Source organism: Capra hircus, chromosome 12 (genome assembly GCF_001704415.2).
Source record: "Capra hircus breed San Clemente chromosome 12, ASM170441v1, whole genome shotgun sequence".
Lineage (NCBI taxonomy): Eukaryota > Metazoa > Chordata > Mammalia > Artiodactyla > Bovidae > Capra > Capra hircus.
In genome coordinates, this window is record NC_030819.1 from 33,637,352 (window position 1) to 33,664,430 (window position 27,079).

Here is a 27,079-nt window from a genome sequence, read left to right on the forward strand (position 1 = left end):
ACAGTTTTTAAACAAGGAAGCATGACTGTGTTCCAGTATAAGTGTATTTACAAAAATAGGTTCAGTTCAGTTCAGTTGCTCAGTCGTGTCCAACTCTTTGCGACCCCATGAATCGCAGCACGCCAGGCCTCCCTGTCCATCACCAACTCCCAGAGTTTACTCAAACTCACGTCCATTGAGTCCGTGATGCCATCCAGCCATCTCATCCTCTGTCGTCCCCTTCTCTTCCTGCCCCCAATCCCTCCCAGCATCAGAGTCTTTTCCAATGGGTCAACTCTTCGCATGAGGTGGCCAAAGTACTGGAGTTTCAGCTTTAGCATCATTCCTTCCAGAGAATACCCAGGGCTGATCTCCTTCAGAATGGACTGGTTGGATCTCCTTGCAGTCCAAGGGACTCTCAAGAGTCTTCTCCAACACCACAGTTCAAAAGCATCAATTCTTCGGGTAACAGGTTAGATTTGGGCTGCAGATTGTAGTTTGCTGACTCCTGAGGTGTAGACAGTTATTGTTGCTGCAGTTACTTTGTGAATATAGAGGTAAAATCAAAGAAGTATAAAATACAGATATTGGCAGTAACAGAAGTGTGGGGGAACCAGGTGAATGAGAATAAGGGTAGAGTGTAAGAGAAGAGACTGAAAGATACGTTAGGACTGGGCTGCTGTCTTCTGTTTATTGCCTTATTTGAGAACAGTAGTGATAGAGTTAAACTTTCAATTGTTAAAAATATCTCTAGTAGCATTGTAAAGGGAGAAAAAACATAGATCCCCAAAGCAGGGCTGCTGCTGCTGCTGCTAAGTTGCTGCAGTCATGTCCGACTCTGTGTGACTCCATAGACGGCAGCCCACCAGGCTCCCCCGTCCCTGGGATTCTCCAGGCAAGAGCACTGGAGTGGGGTACCATTTCCTTCTCCAATGCATGAAAGTGAAAAGTGAAAGGAAAGTCGCTCAGTCGTGTCCGACCCCTAGTGCAGGCTAGCTACCTTTAAAAAAGTGATTGCAGTCGTTCTGACGAGTGATGATAAAACCTGAGAGAAGGCAGTGGGAATAGATGAAATGGAACAGTTTTGAGAGGCCTTTTGGTGTTAGATAGATGATAAAAGGATGATAGGTATAGCCTGTGACTAGACATCAAATATAGAAATACTAATGCCTTTCTTCTAGTTAGCAAGGGAGGAAGGAAGAGCTAGTTTCTCAAAAGACTATTTTTGATATCATTCTCTCTAAATTTTCTTTGCTGGTTGTTTCAGCCAGTCCTGCGATTTCAATAATTACCTAATCATTTTGGGCTTCCTGGTCTGTGGTTTGTAGCTGAAACCTTTCTCTTGGTTTCTGGACCTGTACTTTGAAAAATCTTCTGTTAGGAGTCTCTCAATCCTCTCTCAAATATATTAAGTGCAGTATATTCAAAGGTTCTTCGTGAGCATGCATGATGTCGAGACATCATCCTGAAGTTGACATTAAGAGATCATAATGACCTAACACCCATTCACCTCCTTTTATCCAGAAGGCTGAGAAAAGTGGGAAAGTGACTGAGGTTAGGTGGAGAAGGAAGTGCAGCATTTAGCAATGAGTGTTTAAAGGGAAAGAAAGAAGATGGTAACTTGAGGAAGAAGACAAAGAATTAATCTGTCTTTTGGATAACAGACACTGTTGCAGATGTTCTTAGTGTCCTAGTCATATCTCTTTGGCTTTCATCTCTATCCTGTCTACTACATGTATGAATTTCTCCCTGAGAACTTTCTTACTGGCAATAGAGACATACTTGGCCTGTGTGGGGGGTAAGCCAGAAACGCCAGGGAGTTAACACCATCAGAAAGACTTTCAGTCAGTGATGGATACGGATGTGGTGGGTAGATACGTCATTTTCACATCTAACCTGAGCCGTGTTCTGTGCCATCTACTTGAATTCTCCAGTAAGGTCACACTGTAGTGCCCATCAAGGTAACTGGCTTAATAATGCACTTTTTCTTGATTGCCTTCCCTTCCCTATTTTACTTCTGATTTTCCCTGTCAGTGTTTTCCCCTGATCACCTCTCAAACAACTACTTGCACTTGAATCCTTGAATCATGTCTGCTTTTGGAGAAACCCAAACCAAGGTAGACACTTTAGCATGGTTAACAAAAAGAAATAAAATTTGTTGGCACTTAATAAATATTAAGCATAACTCTAAGTGCTTTATAATCTAATAAGTACTATTTTCATCCTATTTTACAGATGAGACAAGTGAGACCCAGAGAACTTAGTTGACTTTCCCAAGATCACAGAGCTAATAGATGATAGAGCTTGCATTTGAACCTATGCCATATGTCTCTAAATTCTGTCCTCTTAACCTGGTAGTTCAGTTCATTCGCTCAGTCGTGTCTGACTCTTTGTGACCCCATGAACTGCAGCACGCCAGGCCCCCCTGTCCATCATCAACTCCTGGAGTCCATCCCAACCTATGTTCATTGAGTCGATGATGCCATTCAACCATCTCATCCTCTGTCGTCCCCTTGTCCTCTTGCCCTCAATCTTTCCCAGCATCAGGGTCTCTTCAAATGAGTCAGCTGTTTGCATCAGGTGGCCAAAGTATTGGAGTTTCAGCTTCAGCATCAGTCCTGCTAGTGAACACCCAGAACTGATCTCCTTTAGGATGGACTGGTTGGATCTCCTTGCAGTCCAAGGGACTCTCAAGAGTCTTCTCCAACACCACAGTTCAAAAGCATCGATTCTTCGGCGCTCAGCTTTCTTCACAGTCCAACTCTCACATCCATACATGACCACTGGAAAAACCATAACCTTGACTAGATGGACCTTTGTTGACAAAGTAATGTCTCTGCTTTTGAATATGCTGTCTAGGTTGGTCATAACTTTCCTTCCAAGGAGCAAGCGTCTTTTAATTTCGTGGCTGCAATCACCATCTGCAGTGATTTTGGAGCCCAGAAAAATAAAGTCAGCCACTGTTTCCACATCTGTTTGCCATGAAGAGATGAGACCGGATGCCATGATCTTCGTTTTCTGAATGTTGAACTTTAAGCCAACTTTTCGCTCTCTTCTTTCACTTTCGTCAAGAGGCTCTTTAGCTCCTCTTCACTTTCTGCCATAAGGGTGGTGTCATCTGCATATCTGAGGTTATTGATAACCTGGTAGACTAAGGGAGAATGGCAAAAATGATGAACAAAAAAGAGAAAATGAAGATATTAATGGACCTCATAGAGGTTATTTTAAGGTGGGTGAAAGTAAAGTAAAGGGAGTAGTATCAATACATTCCAAATGGCATGCCTTTTAGCAATTAACAAGTAAAGAGTTAGATTAGGTGCTCCAAGCTAAATAGGTAGTGATGGGATTTTGAAGTGGCCCACCACATCAAGGTGAAAGGTGGTAGGTTTTCCTGGTGATGTACCTGTATTGTCAGAGAAAGTTACTGGCTCTAGACCACCATTCTGATGCTGTGTGTGACCTCTCAGTAGCTATTATTAATGTCGTTATAGCTTATTGAAAACAATGTGAGTTACCAGTACAGAAATACATATAGATTAGAACGGATAACTCATGAGAAGTAATATATATGCTAAAGAATTAAGGGACAGGAAAAGGAAGAGAAAGGAGCTAATACCGAAGGAGAAACGACTATCATCAAGGGAAGATAGAACACTAAAATAGAGGCTCTTCAAGAAGCTGAGGGTAGGGGAGTATTTAAAGAAGCAGACTGTTTGACAGTACTCATGTAGAAGAATATAAAGGATGAAGACTGAAGATGAGAAATGCATTGGCAACAAGTAAGTTTGTGATGTTGGGAAGCCTCATACAGTTGTAGGAGCTTAATCTCAGGAGACTGTGAGACAGTTGTTATCAAGAAGTTTAGTGATGAAGAGAGAAGGTGGGTAGAGAACCATTTGAAACTTTTTTTAATTTTTAGATTGGAGGAGGCAAATAGGTTAGAAGCCATAGAAGTGAGAGATTAAAGAATGAACAAAGAAAAGGTGTAAGTGGTTGAGCAAAATCCCAAAGAGGGTGTGTGAGATGAGGTCCAGTGCATGGGAGGAAGGGTGTCCCTGTGGCAAGTGCTTTCTCTTGGGATGAACGGACTTGAAAGAGGAGATTTCAGTTTTGGAAGAGGTCTCAGGGACATATTTTCACCCCTTTTTATCTTTCTATCTGAACTGTAGTAGTTTTTTCTGATCTCTTCAAATTGTGTCTTTATCATGTCTAATATGCTGTCAGCTCACTTCTTTAGTTGCGTTGTTTTCTCATGTCTGGAGGTTGAATTTGATTATTTTCAAATGTGCTATGTTTTCCATACCCTGCAGATATTTTTAAGCTAGTTTTTAATTTAAGCTTGGTAAGCATAGATGTGTCTCAAAATTTCTTCTGAAGTTTGTCTTTCTATTGTCTTTTTTTGCTAATTCTCACTAATAGTACCTTGTATCTTTGTGCCTGGTTGCCTCACTGCTAACTCATGACCCTTCTGTGGCTCTCTTAGTCCTAGGATGAATGAATTGTCTTCAGAAAGTTTTGGAGTTGGTTCATGGCTCAAGTTTTGCTTGCCCACCTGGGTTCCATTTGCCTAGATTATAAGTTTTCATGAAGCATGGTCTAATAAAGTCATAATTTTTCAATCTTTTCTTCCCCTCACTCTCTCCTCCCAGTCTCTCCTTTTCTTATGCTGTTCTGCTCACTGCCTAGCCTTACCCCTCCCCACCCTTCCCCTCCCATCCCTGCATGCTAAGTCGCTTCAGACGTGTCCAGCTCTCTGTGACCCTATGGGCTGTAGCCCACCAGGCTCTTCTGTCCATGAGGTTCTCCAGGCAAGAATACTGGAGTGGGTTGCCATGCCCTCCTGCAGGCGATCTTCCAGACCCAGGGATTAAACCTGCGTCTTTTACATCTTCTGCATTGGCAGGCATGCCACCTGGGAAGCCCTACCTCCAACCTAAAGACCCCCAACCTAAAGACTCCTATCCCGATCTAAAGACTTGCGGATAAAAATCAAGAGACTGAAGCTGTATAGGAAATCTCTTTGCATTTCTCTCCTAGACCAATTGAACTATTAAAATCTCTGTTCTTATTACTAATTATCAGCCTAAGTTAAGTAAATAAAAGTTTTCTACTTAGTAATCAGACTACTGTCCTGCCCTAATTTATTCAGTGATGCATGAACACAATGAGAATATCATTACATTAATTACACATGAGAAATAAGTCTGGCTTCTATAGAGAAGCTTCAATTTACACATGGTGTTTTATAAATTAGTTGATTTTTAAAAATTGGTCTTATATTTACTGACCTTGATAGTTCATTGATTAATTCTTTATTTGTGGGATTATTTTACATTTTCTATAAATATGGTTATGTTCTTTACAAATAATAATGCTTTGCTCTTTGCTTTTCAACCATTGTGACTTTTTATTTCTTTTGCTTGACTTACTGACTTCCAATACAGTATTAAGTAGAAGTGGTAATAGTGTAAATTCTTATTTTTTTTCCCCTGTACTTTGTGGAAGTATTTAAGTTTTCATTATTGAGTATAGTTAAGTGTAATGTTAGCTGTAGGGTTTTTGTTGATAATCAGATTAATAACATCTCTTCTTTTCCTAGTTTACTGAAGCATTTCATCACAAATAGTTGTTGAGTTTTATAAAATAATGCTTCTGTTGAAATGATCATATTTCTCCCTTATTTCCCTTATTCATCATAAGGAGAAACTTAAAAAATAATAAATTTGGCATTTTATTTATTATCCTTTTTATATGTTGATGGACACTGAAATTGTCTTTAGGTCAGTGGCGTTTTTTCCTCATATTTTTATATTGAGATATGTAGTTTACATGCCATAAAATTGAACTTTTTGAGGTATTTAATTCAGTTATTTTTAGTATATTCACAAAGTTGTGCAACGGGAACATTTTCCTTCACCCCTCAAATAACTGTGTCCTTTTGTTGTCATTCCCTGTCACCTTTCCCGCAGCCCCTGGCAACCTGAGTGATCAACTTCCTGTTGCTGTGGATCTGGACATTCATCTAAATGGGATCCTACCACTTGTAATCTTTGTGGCCCTTGCTTCTTTCCATTTAGCATAATGTTTTCAAGGTCTGCCCAGACTGTAGCATGTTCCTACTGCATTCTTTTTTATGGCTGAATAGTATTCTGTTACAGGCACGTGCCGCATTCTGTTGAGTCTGTTTATCAGCTGATGAACATTTGGGTTGTTTCCACTCTTTCGCTATGTAGTATTTTTGCTTTTATGTTCGTGGGAGACACTGGGCTGATATTTTCTTATTTCAAAGTGTCTTTTTCAGACTTTGGTATCAGAATTATGCTAGCCTCATAAGATGAGCTGGGAAATGTTTTTTTCGTTTTATATTCTCTGAAAGAATTAGTCTGAGACTGATATTTGCAAGACTGTACCAGCGAATTCTGTAAGTGTTTGGAGGAATTCACTGTTGAAGCCATTTGAGTGTAGTTTTCTTTGTGGGAAAGTTTTGACTAGGGATTCAGTTTCTTTAACAGACATAAGACCACTCAGACACTGTGTTTTTCCCTTGGGTAGCGTTGAGAAGTTATTTTGTCCTTTTACCTAAGTTGTGAAATTTAGGGGCACTGTGCGTAGTAATGTCCCCTTCCTTATTCATTTGTCTTGCGGATAATTTGTGGTTTTATTTTTTCCTGACCAATCTTGCTAGAAGTTTATTAGATTTATTCATCTATTCAGAGAACCAGTTTTGACTCTTTGATTTCCTCTTTCTGTTTCACTGATATCTGCTCTTATTTTAATTTCTCTCCTTCTACATTCTTTACGCTAAGTTGGCTCTCTTCTTTCTAGTTTCTTAAGTTGTAAGCCTATACTTTCAGAGTCTCTTTTTTCATCGAATGCATTTGTATGCAAAAAACTGTGTTTCCTCTAAGTCCTGCTTTAGTGACATTCCCCAAGTTTTGATATGTCATGTTTAATTTTTATCCCATTGAAGATATTTTCTAATTTCCATTGTAAGGTCTCCATTATAGCTCTTTGATCCGTAGGTTATCTGTTTTTTTAGATTTCCAAATATTTGAGAATTTCATAGTTTTCTGTTGTTGGTTTACAGTTTAATTTTTTTGTGACCATTGCTCTTAAAAATTTGTTGAGGCTTGGTCTGTGGCCCAGCATATCATCTGTTTTGGAAAATAGGCTATCGGCCTTAAAAAAGAATACGCATTCTGCAGTTGTTGGATGTGATTTTCTACGTCTGCTAATTAGGTCAGGTTGATTAGTCATGTTTTTACATCTTCCTGCTTGCATACTGTTTTGTCCTCTACTTGTTCTGTCAGTTACATAGAGACGGTAAATTCTGATCTTGTGACTGTGGATTTGTCTTTTCTTCTTTTACCTTCTCTCAGTTTTGCTTTCTATATGTTGAAGCTATGCTGTTGCTGTTATACACATTCACATTTAGGATTTTTGTGTCCTCCTACTGAATGGACCCTTTCAGCATTGCGAAATGTTCTGCTCATCTCTGATAGCACTTCTAGCCTTAAAAATTACTTCATCAAGTATATAGCCACACCAGCTTTTTTGGAGAGGCCAGTGGGTGTGTGCAGGATATATCTTCTGCAATCCTTTTACTTTTAGACTGCGTCCTTTTATTTAAAATTTTGATGTTGCAATTTTTAAAGGAAGTCTTTTCTTTCATACTTCTTAAGAGTATTGGTGTATTGATGGGAAATTATGTCAGCTTCTGTGGATGTAAAATCATCTCTTATTTTTTCTTCATTATAAAAAATATTTATTTATTGGCTGTGCTGGGTCTTCATTGCTGTCTTTTCTCTAAATGCAGCAAACAGGGGCTATTCTCTAGTTGCTGTGCGGGAGCTTCTCTTGTTGTGGCGCACAGGCTCCAGGGCACATGGGCTTCAGTAGGGCCATACAGGGGTTCAGTAAGTGCGGCTCTTGGGGCTCTAGAGCCTTGGTTAGTATTTGTGGCACTCAGATTTAGTTGCTTCATGGCATGTGGGATTTTCCAGGACAAGGGATCAGACCTGTGTGCCCTGCATTGCAAAGTGGATTCTTAACCCCTGGACCGCTAGAGATAAGCCCTATTTTTGTGTTCATTTTTAAAGGATATATTCGATAGATATATAATTCTAGGTTGCTAACCCTCCCATCCTCCCCCCACCCCCCAGCACTTTTCAGCACACAAAAAATGGAAGCTGTCAGTCTTCAAATTTTTTTTTCCTCCCCTCTCTGGCTACTGTTAACATTTTCTCTATATCCTTTATCTCATCGGTTTGACTGTGCCAAGCATTTGGTATGTCTAGGTGTGTTTTTCTTTTTGTGTTTTCTCCTTAGAATTCCCCGAATTTCTTGAGTCTCTAGGTTGATTTCTTTCCTTACTTTTGTAAGAGCATCATCAATTATTTCCTCACATATTGCTTTTGCTCCATTCTTTATTTTGTCTCTTTGTCTGAGATTGCAGATACATGAATATGAGACAGTTTGGCTCCATCTCACATGTTTCATACTCTTTGGTTTATCACAGTCTTTTCTCTGTGCTTGAGTTTGGATGATATTTTTTCTTGGCTTGTGTGCAAGTCAGTGAATTCTCTTTTCTTCTGCTCTGTTCTGCTCTTAGAATCTTCTGACAAGTTCTTAATTTCGGGTATTGATTTTTCTGTTCCAGGAAATCCACTTGGCTTTTTCTTTAAATGTTGAAAATTACATCATTTCATCCATTTTGTTCATCTTTGCGTCTAGGTCAAGTCCTTGCTTCCCAGTGTCTGGGTTATCTTGAGTCTACCTGACTGTCTGTTTTTCTCTTGACTGTCACATTATTTTGCTTCCTTGGATGTCTCTTAATATGTTTATTTTATATCTAACATTTTGTGTAAAAGAACAGTGCATTTATTTCAGATGATAAGGTTTGTTTTTTATTGTGTAAAACAGATGGGGTGAGGTATTGGCTACCTCAGTCCAAATCAGAGATTGAGTAGATTCCTCCAGCTGCTGAGAGTCTGTCTTCTGAAACTAGGTAGCGGTGGGATATTGACCCTACCCTTTTGGCTCAGCCCCCTCATTTCTTTCTTGAGTGCCCCATCACTAAGCAGATGTACTCTCAGATGTCCTGGTTACGTATTTGGAGCTTTTCTCGATTCCAGTCTGTCATCCCAGCCCAGGCAGACATCTAAGCACCATAGTTTTGGTTTCCTTTAGTGAACTCAGTCCTCACTTATACCCAGTCTGCAGATGCCCTCATGCAGGAAGATGCCAGTGATCTCAGCTCTTCTGGGAAGTGCTTGTCCATATCTGGATTCATCTGGTTCCCCTGTAGCTTCCAGACCTTTCTTGTATTAGTCCAGTTTTTGAAGGAAAAGCGATGACTTGCTCCTTTAGTGTCTTTCTTTAGTAAAATAGAAGTGAAAGTCATGAGTTTATCTTTGCAGAAAGAAAAGGCAGATAATTTTCAGAGTGCTTATTTGTATAAACATAGTGATGTTTCGAATAGTTTTATCTGTGTTGCATACTAATAGTTATATTTTTTCTCCTGATATGAGCCTGTTTATCAAAATACACACTAGGCCAGGGTCAACAAACTATGGGCCACAGACCAAATGCAGCTCAGTTCCTTTTCTGTACGCCTTGTGAACTAAGACTGGTTTTTACATTTTTAAAATGAACAGATACACATCAGTCAGTCAGTCAAAGGGGAAACATGTCTTGTGACCCATGAAAATTGTATGAAATTCAAATTTCAGTATTCAGAAATCACAGTCAGATTGTAATGCTCAGTCGCTAAGTCAGGTCACTCTTTGTGACCCCATGAACTGTAGCCCACCAGGCTCCTCTGTCCATGGGATTTCCCAGGCCAGAATACTGGACTGGGTTGCCATCTTCTCCTCCAGGGGATCTTCCTGACCCAGGGATGGAACCTGTGTCTCCGGTGTCTCCTGTGTTGGCAGGCAGGTTCTTTACCACCAGCACCATGACCGCCCTGATCTGTCCCTGTGTTGCCTGTGACTGCTCATGTTAGTGGAGGATGAGCAGTTGTAACAGAGATCTTATGGCCCACAAAACATAAAATATTTGCTGTCTGGCCCTTTACAAAAAAAATGTGCTTATTCATGTTTCAGACCATAGACTCGGGAATTTTTCATTTCTCATTTCTAAGGGAAATCGAACAAATGATTGAAACCCTCTTATTCCATATGTTCTTTGAATTTTGACTTATTTAAATACTAGGATTTTAGAGTTAGAAAGAACTTCAGAGATAATCTCCTTCAACCTTTTATTTTGCAAAGAGAGAAACAGATTTAGAGGAAGTTATAAATAAAATTATGGCTGATTTTTGTTTTGTTAGAAAATAGACTTAGTGTTAAATGGATATAGAAACTAATGATATGTAACGTGGAACAACTTGCAAGATTTATTTGTTCTTGTTGCAGAAGTATTTAGTTTTACTGAACTGGTAGCTATTAAGAGAATTTTTTCTTTGGAATCTTTAAAGTAAATATTTTAAAATAAATATTTAAAGCATGTTAATAACCTTTGCCTTTCATTACCACCCATAATTCTTCCAAATCTCATGGGTATGAGGTTCTTTTTGTAAGAAGACTAAAAATCTTACAGTACCAATTCCAGACATTCTTCATTAAGCTCCTATTGATTTAAGATTTAAAGTCCTAAATCATCAAAAATTCCATGGTGAAATGTTAATGTGTAAGGCTTTTTTCTAGAGTTTTTCTTTTGTCTATCCATCCTTAGATACCATGAAAAGTTTAAGCTTAGTTCTGAAATGCAGTCATATAGTAGGATGTTGTATTACTAGTAAATGGCACTTTTATTTTCTAAGTTGAACACAGATTTACTGCCTATAATTTTTGGCTTTTTACTAGGTTTTTTGGACAATAATCTACTTCTAAAACAAGCCACATCAACAAAAAACACCAATTTGTGGGGACTTGGGGAAAGCGTCAGATGATGTGTATATTCAAAATTGGTGGGTCCAGATTCATTAAAATTGTTATAACTAATTAGATGCCAAATGCATAAAAATATTTTAGGAATACATTCAAAGTCATTTGAATTTTAAGAAAGTCCATTATACAAAACAGACAAAAGTGTTGGTGTATGCTTTGAAAAATTTAAGTCCATGATAAGTAGGCTTCAGGAAGTCCATTTTAATTTGGAGAGATATATATATATATAGTGACTTCCTGGTGGCTCAGATGGTAAAACGTCTGCCTACCTGGGAGACCCAGGTTCGATCCCTGGGTGGGGAAGATCCTCTGTAGAAGGAAATGGCAAACCACTTCAGTACTCTTGCCTGGGAAATCCCATAGTTGGAGGAGCCTGGTAGGCTGCAGTCCGTGGGGTCGCAAAGAGTTGGACACGACTGAGCGACTTACACACGCACACACACACACACACACACGTATATATATTTATTCTGTTTCTCTGATGATTGGTTTTTGAATGAACCTTGATGCTTTTCTAAACTGTATAGAAGGGGTTAACCTTTTAGTATTTACTTATTTCTTTTGATCAAATAACTGGTTTCACTTACATAAACTTGAGTATAAAGGAAAGTTGATTTTCTAAACCATACATGAAAAATACTCATTACTTTTCATCACCCTGTTTATTCATCTGGTATTTCTTGAACATCTATGATGTGTCAGAGACTGATGCAGGTGCTAAGAGGGAAAGTGTTGAAATAGATGTTTTTTGCTCATAGCCGAGTAGATTGTGTGAGCAGGTATATCTATCCATGTGTAGCGCTTGATATTGTTACTCTCTTTCTCTTGTCTTTTGTAGCATACTGTGGTGGGGAAATCCCATGTGCATACATGATTTCCATTACTTCCTTTGCATGAAAATCTGAGGAAAATAATCCCACGGATAATTCCTTAAAGGATGTTTCTGGCTAGATATCCTTTAAATGTATTGGCATATCGATGAATCCATCCTTGACCCTCCCCTTATTTTACTCTAAGGCTGGTAGCTGTAGCTCTGAAATTCTTTTCTCCCTGGCCTCTCTCCTTCCTCCCACTTTCCCTCAAAGTAGTTTGAGTGCTTTATCTGAGACACTTTTCTGAGCAAAGAGGTTGAAGCAGAGAGCAAGAACGATGTGGCTTCTGAACTCTTGAAGCTTCTTGGTGCAAGTGCAGCACTAAAGTATGGAGAAGGCAATGGTGCCCCACTCCAGTGCTCTCGCCTGGAAGATCCCGCGGACGGATGCGCCTGGTGGGCTGCAGTCCATGGGGTAGCTAAGAGTTGGACACGACTGAGCGGCTTCACTTTCACTTTTCACTTTCATGCATTGGAGAAGGCAATGGTGCCCCACTCCAGTGCTCTTGCGTGGAAAATCCCATGGATGGAGGAGCCTGGTGGGCTGCAGTCCATGGGGTCGCTAAGAGTTGGATACGACTGAGCGGCTTCCCTTTCACTTTCCACTTTCATGCATTGGAGAAGGAAATGGCAACCCACTCCAGTATTCTTGCCTGGAGAATCCCAGGGATGGGGGAGCCTGGTGGGCTGCCGTCTGTGGGATCGCACAGAGTTGGACACGACTGAAGCGACTTAGCAGCAGCAGCAGTGCTAAAGAGACAACTCTAAGCATAATTGCAGTTGTAGGTTACGTGATGAGACACACGTGTAAGATGAAATGAAAATCCGTGTTAGGGAAACTAGCCCAGTCTGGGACATTTCTGAGTAAGTGTCACTTACACTGGGGCCTCAGAGATGAACAGGAGTTAGTTAGCAAGAGAGGTGGGATAAAATTCCAGAAAGACTTCATGAGAGCCCTAAGGAGCCTAGCAGATTCAAACAGCTGAAAGAATAGTCCTTGTGGCTGGAATGTGATGAACAAGTTGGAAAAGGATACAAAATGAGGTGAGTCAGCTCTTGGTAGAGAATCTTTTAAATCAGGTCAGTGCTTTTGGTCTTTATGGAAGAGAACTGAGAACATATTGATAGAGTTTGTAGTGGGAGAATTGCCTATTCATTTTTTTTGTTGTTTGTTTGTTTTTTTAAGTTGATTGAATTCCTATATGAGATACAGATTTGCATAAATTCCTGATGCAAATGCAAAGAGCTGATGTAGATAGATTTAAGAACTATTTATATGTAATAAGATTTTGTGGTTAAAGTATGAAGCTGAAGCGTGAAGTTTTCATATGCTTGTTCATGTGTATTTTGTTGACATCTTAGTATCTTGAATTCAAACGTTTCAAAAGCAAACTTATTTTTTCTTTTTGCAAACTAATTCTTCCCCTTGATTTCCCTGTTTTGTGAATGCCATTCCTACCTCCAAGTGACCTAGCCTTGCAGTTTTTGTTTTGGTCATAGCTTCCACTGCGTTGGTTACCGAGTGTTAAGGACGGACCTCTGTAGTATCTAGGGTCTCCTCCTCATCTCCTCCTCCTCTTCATCTTTTGTCTTTGTTATAGCAGTAGCATCCTTCTGTTGGATCATTCAACTATGATTTTCACTCAAGTCTCAGAGTTCCTTGAGGATGAGAACTGTCTTTTTCATCTGGTCTTTAGTACCTGGCAGTGTGCACTTTGACATGGTAGACACGAAAAATATTAAATGAGATGAAAATAAAACATGTTCCTTGATTCTTATTTCTCCCCCTGTAATTCTTATTCTTTGCCACATTAAAGATTTTATTCCCCCTCAAAGTCATTAAGGGACTTTCTATTGCTTAAAGGATAATTTGATCTTAGGGTTGTGAGGTAATGAAAAACTGGCTGCTGCATATGAGGAGTGTATGAGTTGGGGTTTCCTTAGAGTAATTTAGTAAAAATGAACTCCTGAGCTTTATTGCATTGTAGTCCTCACTATTAACAAAGAGCAGATTTTTCTGAGAAGGAAACATAACTAATATTTATTAGCATCCCTGCTGTGGAATAAAGTGTTAACAATTTCATTTGATACCTTATTACATTTTTTAATTTTAGAAAAGTATTTTCAGAATTCACACTTTAAAATACAATGTGTATTTCTTAGCTGTCCAGTATTGTGCTGTCTTGTCAATAGCTCTGTTGTGTGTTAGTATCTTGTATGTACACCTAAAGTATATATTGTTTTGTAATTTGGGGAGTACCTGTTTTTAATAGCTTTATATATTCTAAATACGAACTTCCATCATTCTTTTATTCCATTTTTTTTTTAATTTTAGGAATAAGAAAATTTTAAATAAGAAGAAGTTGAAAAGAAAACAGAAGAGCAAATCAAAAGTGAAGACAAGAAGCAAGGTAAAACTGTTAGTAATTTAAAAGGAATAAGGACTTTTTCATACAGTAATTTGAATAAAAATACAAAAGCTAGAAAGGTAAGAGGTACAAACTACTGTGTATAAAATAGATAAGCTATAAGGATATATAATACACCACAGGGAATACAGCCAATATTTTATAACTGTAAATGGAATATAACATTTAAAAATTCTGAATCACTGTTGTTCACCTGAAACTTATATAATGTTGTACATCAACTATTTCAATAAAAATAATAAGATATGTGTATAATCATTTCTGTGCACTAAAGTAATATTTAAAGCCCCTTATCATTTGATCACACTGTTTAGTTTTATCTTTTGGGCATTTTTGATCGGTGACCTGCAAATTATTATTTGGAATCTGAAAATTATTTATTATTTATTCCTGTTATCTTTGATCAGTCCATTGGGGGAGGATATCTGTTTCTCTTCTCTTTTTCATTCTGACTACATGTACTAGAAACTGACTGAAATTGGCTTGTGAGTTGGGATTTGGTTTCAAGTTTGTCATATATCTATGCATACATTGTGAGTTAGAGAGTGTATTGGTGCGTGTATATTGTTCTGAACTTCTTTTGACTGTTGGTGGCTGTACAGAAGAAAAGGTAATAGAGAATATTTGAACTTGGTGGTACCTTAAGAGATCAAGGATCCATTTTCCTACTTAATGCAGACATCTTCTCTATAAAATCCACCTCGTTTTTTTCTTAAACATTTCACTTTCTATAAAAGAGTCTCTTTTCTAATGGACAGGCAGAAGAGAGAAATCCTAACTGTGATGATTTCTGAGGAGCTCTACTTTTGGTTATAGAAAGTTACTTAGCTTGGGTTGTATAGCATATTTACGTTCTATAGACAGTTGTTTCCTGACCTTTTTAATGAGTGTTCTTGCTTCTCTAGCTGAAAGAAATCTACTTTGAAGTAGCAAATCAAAAATAAAAGCATGGGGGATGAAATTGATCCTCTGGACCCAGGGATTATAATAATATCATCGAATCTTCTTGCTTCTCTTTTCCTCTGAGCGTGGATTTATTGCCTGTGGCTGAGGACTAAGGCTGCTGGCAGCTCCAACTTTATTTTCTTTAGGCAAAAGGCAGTTTCTTCCACTAATTGTGGCAGAAAATCTCGGATGGGGTTTTTAATTGACCTGCTTTATTCACTTTGATCTTGAAAATGGGGTGCTTTGATTGGTTAGATTCTGAGTTACTTTTGTAATGGATGGTGGGTGAGCACCCTGATGAACAGCCTATGTGGAATGTGGTTGCCCTGAGGAAAATGTTACTGCGTGGGCAGATAAATAATATATGTTCACTGTGTCACATCTTACTACATCTGTTTTGGGGACAGAAGAGGGAAGTAAGTGGAGAGTATTCTTACTATCTTGATGCATGGAAACCTGTAACAAATATTTATACACAGTCATTCAGGTTTACAGTCTCTACCTCTTTTCTACTTTTTGGTGCTATGTGCAGAGTCTGAATATGGGAATATTGAAAGTCTTTTAGAGTCCTTTTTAAGGTTTCATTTGTTGATTTTCCTAAAAGTGGTGGCATGTGATATCTAGGAAGATAAAAAGTCAGAGTCTTTCTTCTGTTTCAGTTCTGTCTCTGACTAGCTTTGTTCCCTTAATAATTTACCTTTCTTCTGTTGGCCTTTAGGTTTTCTATCTACTTTCTAGGAGCAGCTTGTGATAAGAATGACGTTAAAAAAAGCTTCATTCAGTTACTCCTTAGACTTTAATTACTGACTCTGTGCAGACCTTGTGCTGGGTATTTGGGATGCAAAGATGAGTAGGAAGCGTTTCCTGTTCATGGTGAGTGTATAAAGTGGTGGTGGTAGTCTCTGTCCTCTGTTACTATTTCTGGACTATTTTTTCATCCACCTCTTTTTATAAAAATTACTTTTTAAGTGCTATTCAGCTATACTAATTCATCTTCTTTATTGCTCTCATTGGCCCCTCTATTTCTCCATTAGCCATCGTCTTCATTACTCTCCGTATCTGGTATAGATTCCACAGTATTTTTAGAAAAACTCTTGCTTAATCTACTGTATTAGTTCTTTATAGCTGCTATAACAAACCTTTTATTTTATATTTGGCTTAAAACAGCACAAATTATCTTACAGTTCTGGAAGTCTGAAGTCTCAGGTGGGTGGTCTCACTAGGCTACCATCAAAGTGTTGGCAAGACTGTACTCTTTCTGGAGGCTTTAGGAGAGAATTCCTTGCCTTGCCTTTTCCAGCTTCTAGAGCCTGCATTCCTCGGGCTCTGTGTCCTTCCATCTTCACAGCCAGTAATTGTTGGTTGAGTCTTCTCATGCTACACTACTCTGAACCTTTCCTGTGGTGATATTTATTTTTCAACTGTCTTGCCACCCTCTCCCATTTATATAAACCGTTGGGATTGCACGGGCTTCCCTGGTGGCTCAGCTGGTAAAGAATGCGCCTGCAGTGTGGGAGACCTGGGTTCAGTCCTTGGGTTGGGAAGATACCCTGGAGAAGGGAAAGGCTACCCACTCCAGTATTCTGGCCTGGAGAACCCCTATACAGTCCATGGGGTTGCAGAGAGTTGGACACAACTGAGTGACTTTCACTTGGGATTACATTGAACCTCCCTCAATAATCCATGATAACTACCCCCATCTCAGAATTCTTAACCACATCTGCAGGCTCTCTTTTACCATATAAGGTAATGTACTCACAGGATCTGGGGATTGGGGGGGAGATGTTTTTGGAGGCCATTATTCTGACTACCACATCTTCGTTTTCCTCATTTGTGCATTTGTTGGATTTATCTGACAAAACTCAGTGCTGGAGTGTCTCTCGTGCTCAGTGATAAAGAATCTGCCTGCCAGTGCAGGAGACATGGGTTTGAGCCCTGGTCCAGAAAGGTCTCACTTGCTGCAGAGCAGCTAAGCCCATGTGCCCTAACCACTGAGCCTGTGCTCTACTGAGCCCATGTGCCACAGCTGCTGAACCCGCGTGCCTAGAGCCTGCTCTGCAGTAGGGGAAACTGCCACAGTGAGAAGCCTGTGCACCACAGCTGGAGTAGGCCCCACTCTCCACAACTAGAGAAAAGCCCTCACAGCAGCAAAGACCCAGCACAGGCCCCCTCCCCCCCAAAAAAAAACTCAGCCGTCCAAATGCAGCCTTCTTTCCCTGCAGGTGAGCACCTCCTGCCAAAGGGAGTTAAACGAAAGAGAGTATATGGACAGCAGTACCCTTTCATGATTGCCAGCATCAAATAAACCTTCCATAGCCAGATTATTTTCTTATTTTTTCTGGTCAAATAGTTCTTCCATTTTTCCTGTGTCTTTTTCAGTCCTTTGCCATTCGCCTCAAACTTGTGATAAGTTCTGCTCTCCAGCTAATGACTTCACTTTCTTATAAGAGAAGTCAAATCCATGACACAGGAAACATCCTCAAATTCCTGCTATCAAATGTATTTATCTTAGATCAGGTTCTTTAATGGCAGAACCTGAAACTGGGAGTGTTGAAAAACACAATCATGGTTTAGAAACTTTCCATCATCCCTAAGGCTTTCCTTATTGTCTGCTGCATTCCACCCACCCCCACCCCTCCGCCCCCGCCCCCGGTTACAGCCTTAAATCTATGCAACTGCAGATATGCTTTCTGTCATTATAGATTAGTTTTCATTTTTTAGAATTTCATGTAACTGTGATCATACTGGGTATACTCTTGTATCTGGCTTCTTTCCCTCAGCATAATGATTTTGAGTTCTGTTGATGTTTTTGTATATATTAATAGTTTTTCCTTTTTTTTTTTTTTCCTTTTCCTGATTGGTATCCCATTGTTTGTATATATCCTGATTTGTTAATTCACTCACTTGTTGATGGGCATTTTGGTGTTGTTTCCAGTTTCCAACCGTTGCAAATAAAACCACTATGAACATTTGTGTACTAGTCTGTGTGTGGGTACACTTTTTTGTTTTTGGGGGGAGGGTAAATACCTAGGTTTGGGATGATTAAGGTGATGATTTCTTTGATTTTGAGAGGACTCATAAGACTCAAAAGCAGTTTACAGTAATGGCTAAGATTTATTACCACAAGGAGTACAGCGTAAGCAGAGGGAAAGATAAATGTATTGGTGGTTAGGGACTAACGACATAGGCCTCCTGGTCTTGCCTTGTTGAGCACATATCTCTCTGGCAGTGAAACACAGGAGTATGTGTGGAATGTTTCTGTCCAGGGAAGCTCATTTGAGTCTCAGGATCTGAGACTTTTATGGGGATCTGGTCACATAGGTATATCCTGATAGGCAACCAGCTGCAGCAGGTGAAACTTGGGTTCACATTGTCAGTCATGATATTTCTGCAAAGCGGTTGGACCAGCTAGTGGGTAAGGTCCATTGTTGTAGGAGTATGTAACAGAATCATCAATACCTAACATAAAGAAAGCTCTCTAAAGACTCCATTCCCAAGCTTTGGCCATGGGACAGTGATGATTCCCTTGGAGAAATACAGAGAATAAACAGTGTTAACTCAGTGTTAACACTTCCTCGCAGGTGACTTAATAGGTGGGTGTTTAGCTTTTTGAGAAACTGAAAACTGTTTTCCAAAGTGACTATTCCATTTTACTCTTCCACCAATAGTGTGTGAGAAGTTTAATTACTTTATATATTTGCAAACACATGATCTTGTTAGTCTTTAAAATTTTAGTCATTTTTATATATATTAATTTTATTCTTAGAATCATAGCTGAAAATGAATGATTTTAAAGCAGTTAAAATGATTTCCTATGAAACAATTATGGTCAAAGTTTATCCGCTAGTAAAAACAACTGCTCCTGAAAAGATACCACTGTCTTTCACCCTGTAAGAGTTACACAGAATTTTAGTCATTCTGATATAGGGTATCTCACTGGTGTTTTACCTTGCTTTTCTCTCATGACTAATGATGTATGAATGTTGTCATCATCATCATATGATAAGCCTTTCACCAGTTACGTCTTTTTATTGTGAAATGTCTGTTCAACTCTTGCCTTCCCTTTTAATAATTGTCTTCTTATTGAATTCTCAGGGTACTTTATATATTTTAGATCAGAGTCCTTTGTCAACTGTGTTGCAAATAATTTCTCCTGTGGTTTGCTTTTTTGTTTTTGTAGAGTGCTTTATAAGAGCAAAAGTGTTATACATCTAAAGAATTGATTTTTCTTTTATGATTCATACGTTTTGTGTCCTAGGTTTTTGTCTATAGATTTTCTTCTAGAGATTGTATAGTTTTAACCGTTGCATGTAGGTCTATGATCCATTTCAAGTTAATTTTTGTATATAGTGTGAGATAAAAGTTGATGTTCATTTTTTCACATGGTGGTATTCAGTTGATCCAGCATCATTTCTTAAAAAGAATCTTTTTTCCTTTGAATTATCCTGGCATCTTTGTAAAAAATCAGATGACTATATTTGTGTAAGCCTATTTATTTCTGGAATTTATTTTGTTTAATTGATCTATATTTATACTAATACCATATGTCTTCAATACAGTAGTTTTGAAATAGATCAGATGTTTTAACTGTGGTCTTTTTAAAAAAAATTGCTTTAGTTAATTTAGGTTCTTTATATTTCCGTGTAAATTTTAAATCAGCTTGTCAATTTCCATTCTTAAAAAGCCTCTATAATTCTTACTGGAATTGCATTGAATCTGTAGGTTTGGGGGCATTAAAATTGCCATTTTAATGATACAGAATCTTCTCACTGATAAACAGTTTCTCTTACCGTTTACTTAAGTTTTTAATTTCTCTCAGTGATGTTATTTTGGTTTTCAGTGGACAGGACTTTTGCATACTTTAATTATTATGTATTTTTGATGTTATTGTAAATGCTGTTATTTACAAATTTTTTTTTTTTAATTGAGATGATTATGATATGACTGCAATTGTTAGGAAATAATACAGAGAGATCCTGTGTACCCTTTGCCCATTTTCTCCCATTGGTAAGGTGTTGCATAACTGTAGTAGTATAAATATCACTACCAGGAAATCAATATTGATACAACCTATGGATCTTATTTAGGTTTCACCAGTTTTATATGCACTCATTTGTTGGTGTGTATGTAGTTTAATGCAGTTTTATCATGTGTGGGTCTTTGTGACCATTGCAGTGAAGATGTAGAACAGTTCAATTGTAAGGATCCATTGTGCTACTTTTATGTAAACAAATACATTTCCAAATTTCACCCTCTCCCTAGCCTCTGCAAACCACAAGTCTGTTCTCCATCTCTATAATTTGTCATTTCAGAAATGTTATATAAATGGATTCATGCAGTATGTAACCTTTGGAATTGGCTTTTTTTCCACTCAGCATAATTTTCTTGAGATTCATCCAAGTTGTTGGCATATATCAGTAATAGTTTGCACCTTTTTATTGCTGAGTAAGTGTTCCATGGCATGGATATACCGCATTTTATTTAACCCTTCACTCATTAAAGGACATCTGAGTTGTTTCCAGTTTTATTTGAATAAAGCTTCTATGAACATTCATGTGCTGGTGTTTGTATGAACATAAGTTTTCATTTCTCTGGTATAAATGCCTAAGAGTGCAATTGCTGGATTATACTGTAAGTACATGTTTACTTTTCTAAAAAACTGTACTTTTTTGCTAGTCTCTGTGTCATTTTATACTATCAGCAATGCATGAGCAATCTAGTTTTTCCACCTCTTCACCTGTTTGTGTTAATGTCACTATTTTTTATTCCAGCCTTTCTGAGAGGTGTGTACTATCTCTCATTTTATTTTTTTAATTTGTATTTCCCTAATGGCTCATAATACTGAACTTCTTTTCTTGTGCTTCTTTGCCTTCTGTATATCTTCTTCCATGACATGTCTGTTCATGTATTTTGCCCATTTTCTAATTGGGTTGCTTGCTTGTTTGGTTTTTACTCGTTGAATTTTGAGAATTCTTTATATATGCTGAATGCTAGTCATTTGGGCTTCCCTGGTGGCTCAGACAGTAAAGAATCTGCCTGCAGGGCAGGAGACCTGACTTTGTTTCCTGGGTTGGGAAGATTCCCTGGACCGAGGGCATGGCAACCCACTCCAGTATTCTTGCCTGGAGAATCCTCATGGACAGAGGAGCCTGGTGGGGTCATGGTCAGATATGACTGAGTGAGTAAGCACAGCACAGTCATTTGTCAGATATGTGGTTTGCAAAATATTTTCTCCCAGTCTTTAACTTTCCTGATACTATTTTTTTTTTACATATTTTAACTGTTTACTCCCAGGATATAGATATATTACTCATTTTTATATATTTAAGACTTTGCTAAATCTACACATTATTACAAATGACTTTTTTTCTTTTCTGCACACTTAAGATTCTTTTCTATGTCTCTTACAAATAAAAGCATTTGATTTCTGGGAGATAATTTTCTTTATAACTATACCTTTTATTTCTTGTTTTTTGACTAATGGCAGAGGATAGCAGATCTAGCACAATGTTGTGTGTAATTGCCGAGAGTAGGTATCTTGGCCTTGCTTACGGCCTTAGGATGAAGGCATTCAGTCTTTTATTATGTTAGCTGTGGGTGTTTCGTAGGTACCTTCAACTTGAGTTTTGAAATTCTCTTCTGTTCTTAATATACTTAGGCTTTTTGTCATGAATGGGTATTTGATTTTTGTCAAGTATGTTTTCCATGTTTATTTATAGTGTGTGTTTTTTTTCCTCTAATTTTTTTGTCAGTGTAGATTTTGGATTACTTTTCCAGTGTTGCACATCCTTGTTTTTGAGTTGAATGTGATATATTATCCTTTTAAGAGTATATTGTTGGATTTGAATTGCTAATATTCATTTATTTTTAGTATCTGTGAAAGACATAGTCACATGTTATGTATCAGTTAACTTTAGTACTCTTTTATTTAACAAGGAATACTCAATTTTTTCCTAATTATAATACTTATTGAAGAAAAGTAGAATTTTGAGACTCAAATTTTCCTGGTACTCAAACTGTCTCATCTTATTTTTTGTGGGTACTTCCTAGCCATACTCTAATTGTTCGGATTTACTTTTGTATACTGTCTTAAGCTAGTTCTGTATATTTATAATGTAAATATTGATCTCAAAAATGTGGTTGGAGTCTGATAAATAAAATGCTGGGCCAAAATAGACCTGGGATATTTAGTTATAACAATTGAATTACCAAGCATGTGATTGTGATTTACAGTACTTATTAAAACAGATATTAGATTGGTGCAAAAGTAATTTCAGTTTTGGATCCTGAATTTTAAATCATAACTAGGTTCAAAGACATCTTTATTAATCTAAGTAGAAACTATTACAATCAACACATTTTTGCCAATGAGAAACAAGTTTGTATATTCCTATAGCATAAAAATCTGTGTTTGGGATTCGGTGAACTCTTGGAAAGCATTTTCTGTGTACTGCTGGTTATGGAAGCATTTTCCCTGCAAAAAATTGTTGAGATGCTTGAAAAAGTGGTAGTCAGTTGGTGAAAGGTCAGATAAATATGACAGATGAGGCAAAACTTCATAGCCCAGTTTGTTCAACTTTTGAAGCATTGGTTGTGTGATGTCCAGTCAGGTGTTGTCACAAAGAATCAGCCTCTTTCTGTTGATCGTTGCTGGCTGTAGGCATCGCAGTTTTCGGTGCATCTCATCAATTTGCTAGGCATATTTCTTAGATGTAATGGCTTTGCCGGGATTCAGAAAGCTGTAGTGAATCAGATGGGTAGCAGACCACCAGACAATGACCATGAATTTTTCTGTGTAGGTTTGGCTTTGGGAAGTATTTTGGGGCTGCTTCTTGGTCCAGGCACTGAGCTGACTGTTGTATAAAATCTGCTCTTCAGTGCATTTTTATGGTTCATGTTGTGTAGAATAAGAGAAGATGACACTTCAAAATGACGATTTTTTTGATTTGCGGTCAGCTCACGAGGCTCCCACTTATTGAGCTTTTTCACCTTTCCAATTTGTTTCAAATGCAGAATGGACCATAGAATAGTCAATATTGAGCTCTTGGGCAACTTCTCATGTAGTTAGTTGCAAGAGGATCAGCTTCTGTAATCCTCTCAGTTGGTCATGGTCAACTACTGATGACCAGGCACTGGGCTTCTCATCTTCAAGGCTCTAGTCTCCTTTGCAAAACTTGTTGACCCGCCACTGTGCTGCAGGACGTTCATTGGCAGCTTCTGGGCCAAATGCGATGTTGATGTTGCAAGTTGTCTCTGCTGCTTTATGACCCATTTGGAACTCAAATAAGAATATCGCTTGAATTTGCTTTTTGTGTAACATTGTTTCCATAGTCTAAAATACATAAAATAAACAGCAAGTATGACAAAGTTCAACAATGCAAAATCAAAATTACTTTTGCACCAACCTTGTAGCTAAGAGAGAGAGAGCTTTCAGGAAGCATGTGCCCAGAATCCGTAGTTTTCTCAGCATCACCATTATGTGAATGAGAATGAAATTAGTATCAACTAAAACTAAGGTGTGTTTTTTTTTTTTAAGTTCTAATATCTGTTTAAGGCCCTATATCTACTTTTGAAAGAAATCAAAATATAATTCAACATATGTAGTGGGTCATTGAGACTCTGCAGTATATATGGTACCCCCTAGAAGAGCAACAAGTGGAGTATTCTTTGAAACTTGGGTAGTTAAGCATTGTGGGCTCTTTTCCTCTTGTGGGGTAAAAGGGTAATCCTGATAAGTTCTTTACTGGCTCCTTTCTAGCCCTTGCCAGATGGGTTATTGCTTTGTTACTTAGAAAGTAGTGAAGTATAGTAACAAGTGCTATAAATTGAGTCAATAGATTTAGATTATCTTTGTCCCCTGTGTGACTTTTGCACGTCATCTAGCCTAATGTTTAATTTTTGATTTAAAAAATGAGTAGTGATGATGATGGAAAGGAGTATGAAATTGAAATATTGTGTCCTGTATTTCAGTCGGAGAACTTGGAGAACACGGTAATCATACCAGATATCAAACTACATAGCAATCCTTCTGCATTTAATATTTATTGCAATGTACGCCATTGCGTTCTGGAATGGCAGAAAAAGGAAACATCGTTGGCAGCGGCTTCTAAGAACTCTGTGCAGAGCGGAGAATCAGATAGTGATGAAGAGGAGGAATCCAAAGAGCCCCCTATCAAGCTTCCAAAGGTAAGGCACTTAGGTTCCACTTAGATGAATGACCTACAGGAGTTTGGGCTATAATACATATATCTGCATTGCTAAAACACCTTGCTTTTAATAAAATTGCACACTGAAAATAACAGGACGTGTGGGTAAAAATAGGTTTAGACTAGATCAGGAAAACCTTAGGCAACTTTTCAGTTGGAGAGCTAACAAAGTCAATAATTGGTACCTCATTGGGGAGTACTTGGAAAGCCCAGGCAGGGAGCTTGGTGGCTTGGAGTTCGTTCAGGGGCTATTAAAAATGTACAGAAGCAAGAGAGGGGCAATGGTGGCTTGCAAGCACTAAGCCATTGAGGTTGGAGGTAGAGGTGTGAGCCAGTGGGCTGCTGTTAAGGTGGGCACAGGAGGAGGTGTAGATTGCCAAAGCCAAGAGCCACGGAAGGCTAGGGGCCCAGCCCTCCCTCTGGGTACAGGTATACATTTTTATTTTTCTTGACACAGAGCTAGAAGAGCTGAGCTGAGAGTTTTAAGTGTACTCTTGCTATCCTGGCTCCCTTTGACTAGGGGAAAAATACATATAAATCAAACTGCATTGTTCTGATATCACTCCCATGTTTACCAGAGGCATATAATCCAGTTGGTATCATAGCAACATGTATTGTAGTGGAACAAACTGTTCTTAAGGTATTCTGTTGTATTTAAGCATTGAGTTTGTTTTAAGATTGTAATGTTATTTTATGTATATATATATATTTTTTTTCTGTATCGTATGTGTAGTGAATATTTCTAACAAAGAATGGATGAAAATATAGACATATTTTAAAATAGTACCTTTATCATAAATTATTTATACATATTGCTCTTTTCTAAATATAGACATTTAAAAATGATTTCCTTTATCATAAATGATTCATATATATTTTCTTTTTACTAAATGGGTACCTTAAGACTGTGCCTTAAAAACTTTTTCATATGCCAACATAAGATACCATGTAGATACTTTTTTTTTATATTACTCAGACATAGCAGCCAGATAGAGGCCATGTTGCTGATCTGTTTTCACTTTTCATGGTGGCTTTTTGTAAGTTCATCCCCGTCCTTAATCATTACTGCCAGGTTCTTCTCCCCTTATTGTCAACAGTTGACTTGCTTCCTGTTTCATAGGGTAGTAGAGATTTTGTGGGGTCCCTTAACGTCTTAATCAGTCACCTTCAAGTGTCCTTATCTGCTCTTGGGACCCATTTCCCGTTATTCCTTTTCTCTCCAGTGTCCATAACTGTACCATCTCTACTGGCTTCTTTCTTCAGCTTAAAACAGACTTGTCTTTTCTGTGCAAGTTTCTCCAAGTAAACAGCATGGTCTGTAATACTGATTTCTTATGCTTAATTAGGGGAGGCTGAGCAAAGCTACATTGTCAAGTCAGGATATGGGCTTGTGCTTCAGGTATAAGAATTCATTCTGTGCGTGGGTGGGTCTCACTGTACTGTAACAGTCGCTCAGCTTAGGTTCAGCACTGGGAAGGGGAATGAAGACCCAGAGAAGCCTTTCACACTGGTATGTAAACATCAGATAATAAACTGTATTTAATTTAAAGGATACTGCACAATCAAGAACTACTGATTCATAGGCTGTTTTAAAACTTTAGGAAGAATCAGTATTAAGGAAATAAAATATCAGGCATTTTTAAGACAGTGGTTTTTTTTTTATAGCATGATTAATAGAGTCAAAAGATGCAGAATCTAAAAGAGAGCTTCCAGTGAAAAGAAGAAAAGCGGGTAACTCAAGTGATTAATACTGAGTTTTCCATCAAGTTCTGGCCTGTCAGGAAACAAGGTATAATGATGAACATGGGCAGTAGAGTCAAACTGCTTGAGTTCAAACACTTGCCATTACAAATGCTAGCTGCATGATGCTAGGCAAGTTATTTAACCTCTCTGTGGCTCAGTTTTGTCATCTCTGAAATGGGGATAATGTCTTCCTCATAGGGTAGTATTAAGGATTCAAAGAGTAGTAAATGCATGCATGCTTAATAAATGCTAGCTATTGTTATAAGGTGCAAATAGGAAAATGTGTAGGTCCAAATAAATTTCAGTTAGTTTTCAGGGAGCTCTTCAGTTATTAAGAAGTACTATATATGCATGGAAATGAGACAGTCAGATCAGAGAGGAAGGAGCAGTGGAATGCTTTTGTTGCAGAGTTAGTCAGAGTGCTATGGGCTGGGGCAGGACTGGGAGTGAAACTTTGCAGGTCTTTGGCAGCAGTTTGCAGGACACAGAAGAGAAGAGGCCTTTAGGGTTTGAGATGATGGGAGCATGAGGGCAGGTGTGAAATGTTGACTTTTCTCTTCCTTTTGGCCATTTCTGTGCCTCTTCTCCAGACGCTCTTTCATATCACTTCTTTCCTTTCCTTTGCTGTTCCTCTCTTGCTCCTCCCAAATGTGTGGTTGTCATTTTCCTTTTTCTTGCTGGAGTTTTACTTCTCTCTTGCTCCTTTTTTCTCTTACGTAATGGAGTCAGTTTTTTATTTGTTGTCGAGGTATCATTTTGATACAATTCTGTTTTCCCTCCTTGACTTTTAAAAGTTAGTTAAATTGATTTTGATTTCCTTTTGAGCTATTTCACTTGTTTTCTGTAAGTTTTAGAATTGACTCTAGGACTTTTTAATAGAAGATTGAATTTCTAATGGCAAAGAGTTTATTATTATTAAATCTAAGTGTGATATATCTAAACCTTCATGTTATT

The 27,079-nt window shown here is 38.1% G+C and overlaps 1 protein-coding gene across 3 annotated transcripts in view; it reads left to right on the plus strand.

Moving 5' to 3' along the window:
• Positions 1-27,079, plus strand: part of MYCBP2 (MYC binding protein 2, E3 ubiquitin protein ligase) — a 269,075-nt gene that overhangs the window by 20,747 nt on the left and 221,249 nt on the right. For all 3 annotated transcript variants that reach the window (XM_018056490.1, XM_018056491.1, XM_013968297.2), the window contains exons 2-3: positions 14,138-14,213; positions 24,147-24,362. In XM_018056490.1, the coding sequence (XP_017911979.1) occupies positions 14,138-14,213; positions 24,147-24,362 (292 nt within the window). The remainder of the gene's footprint in view (positions 1-14,137; positions 14,214-24,146; positions 24,363-27,079) is intronic.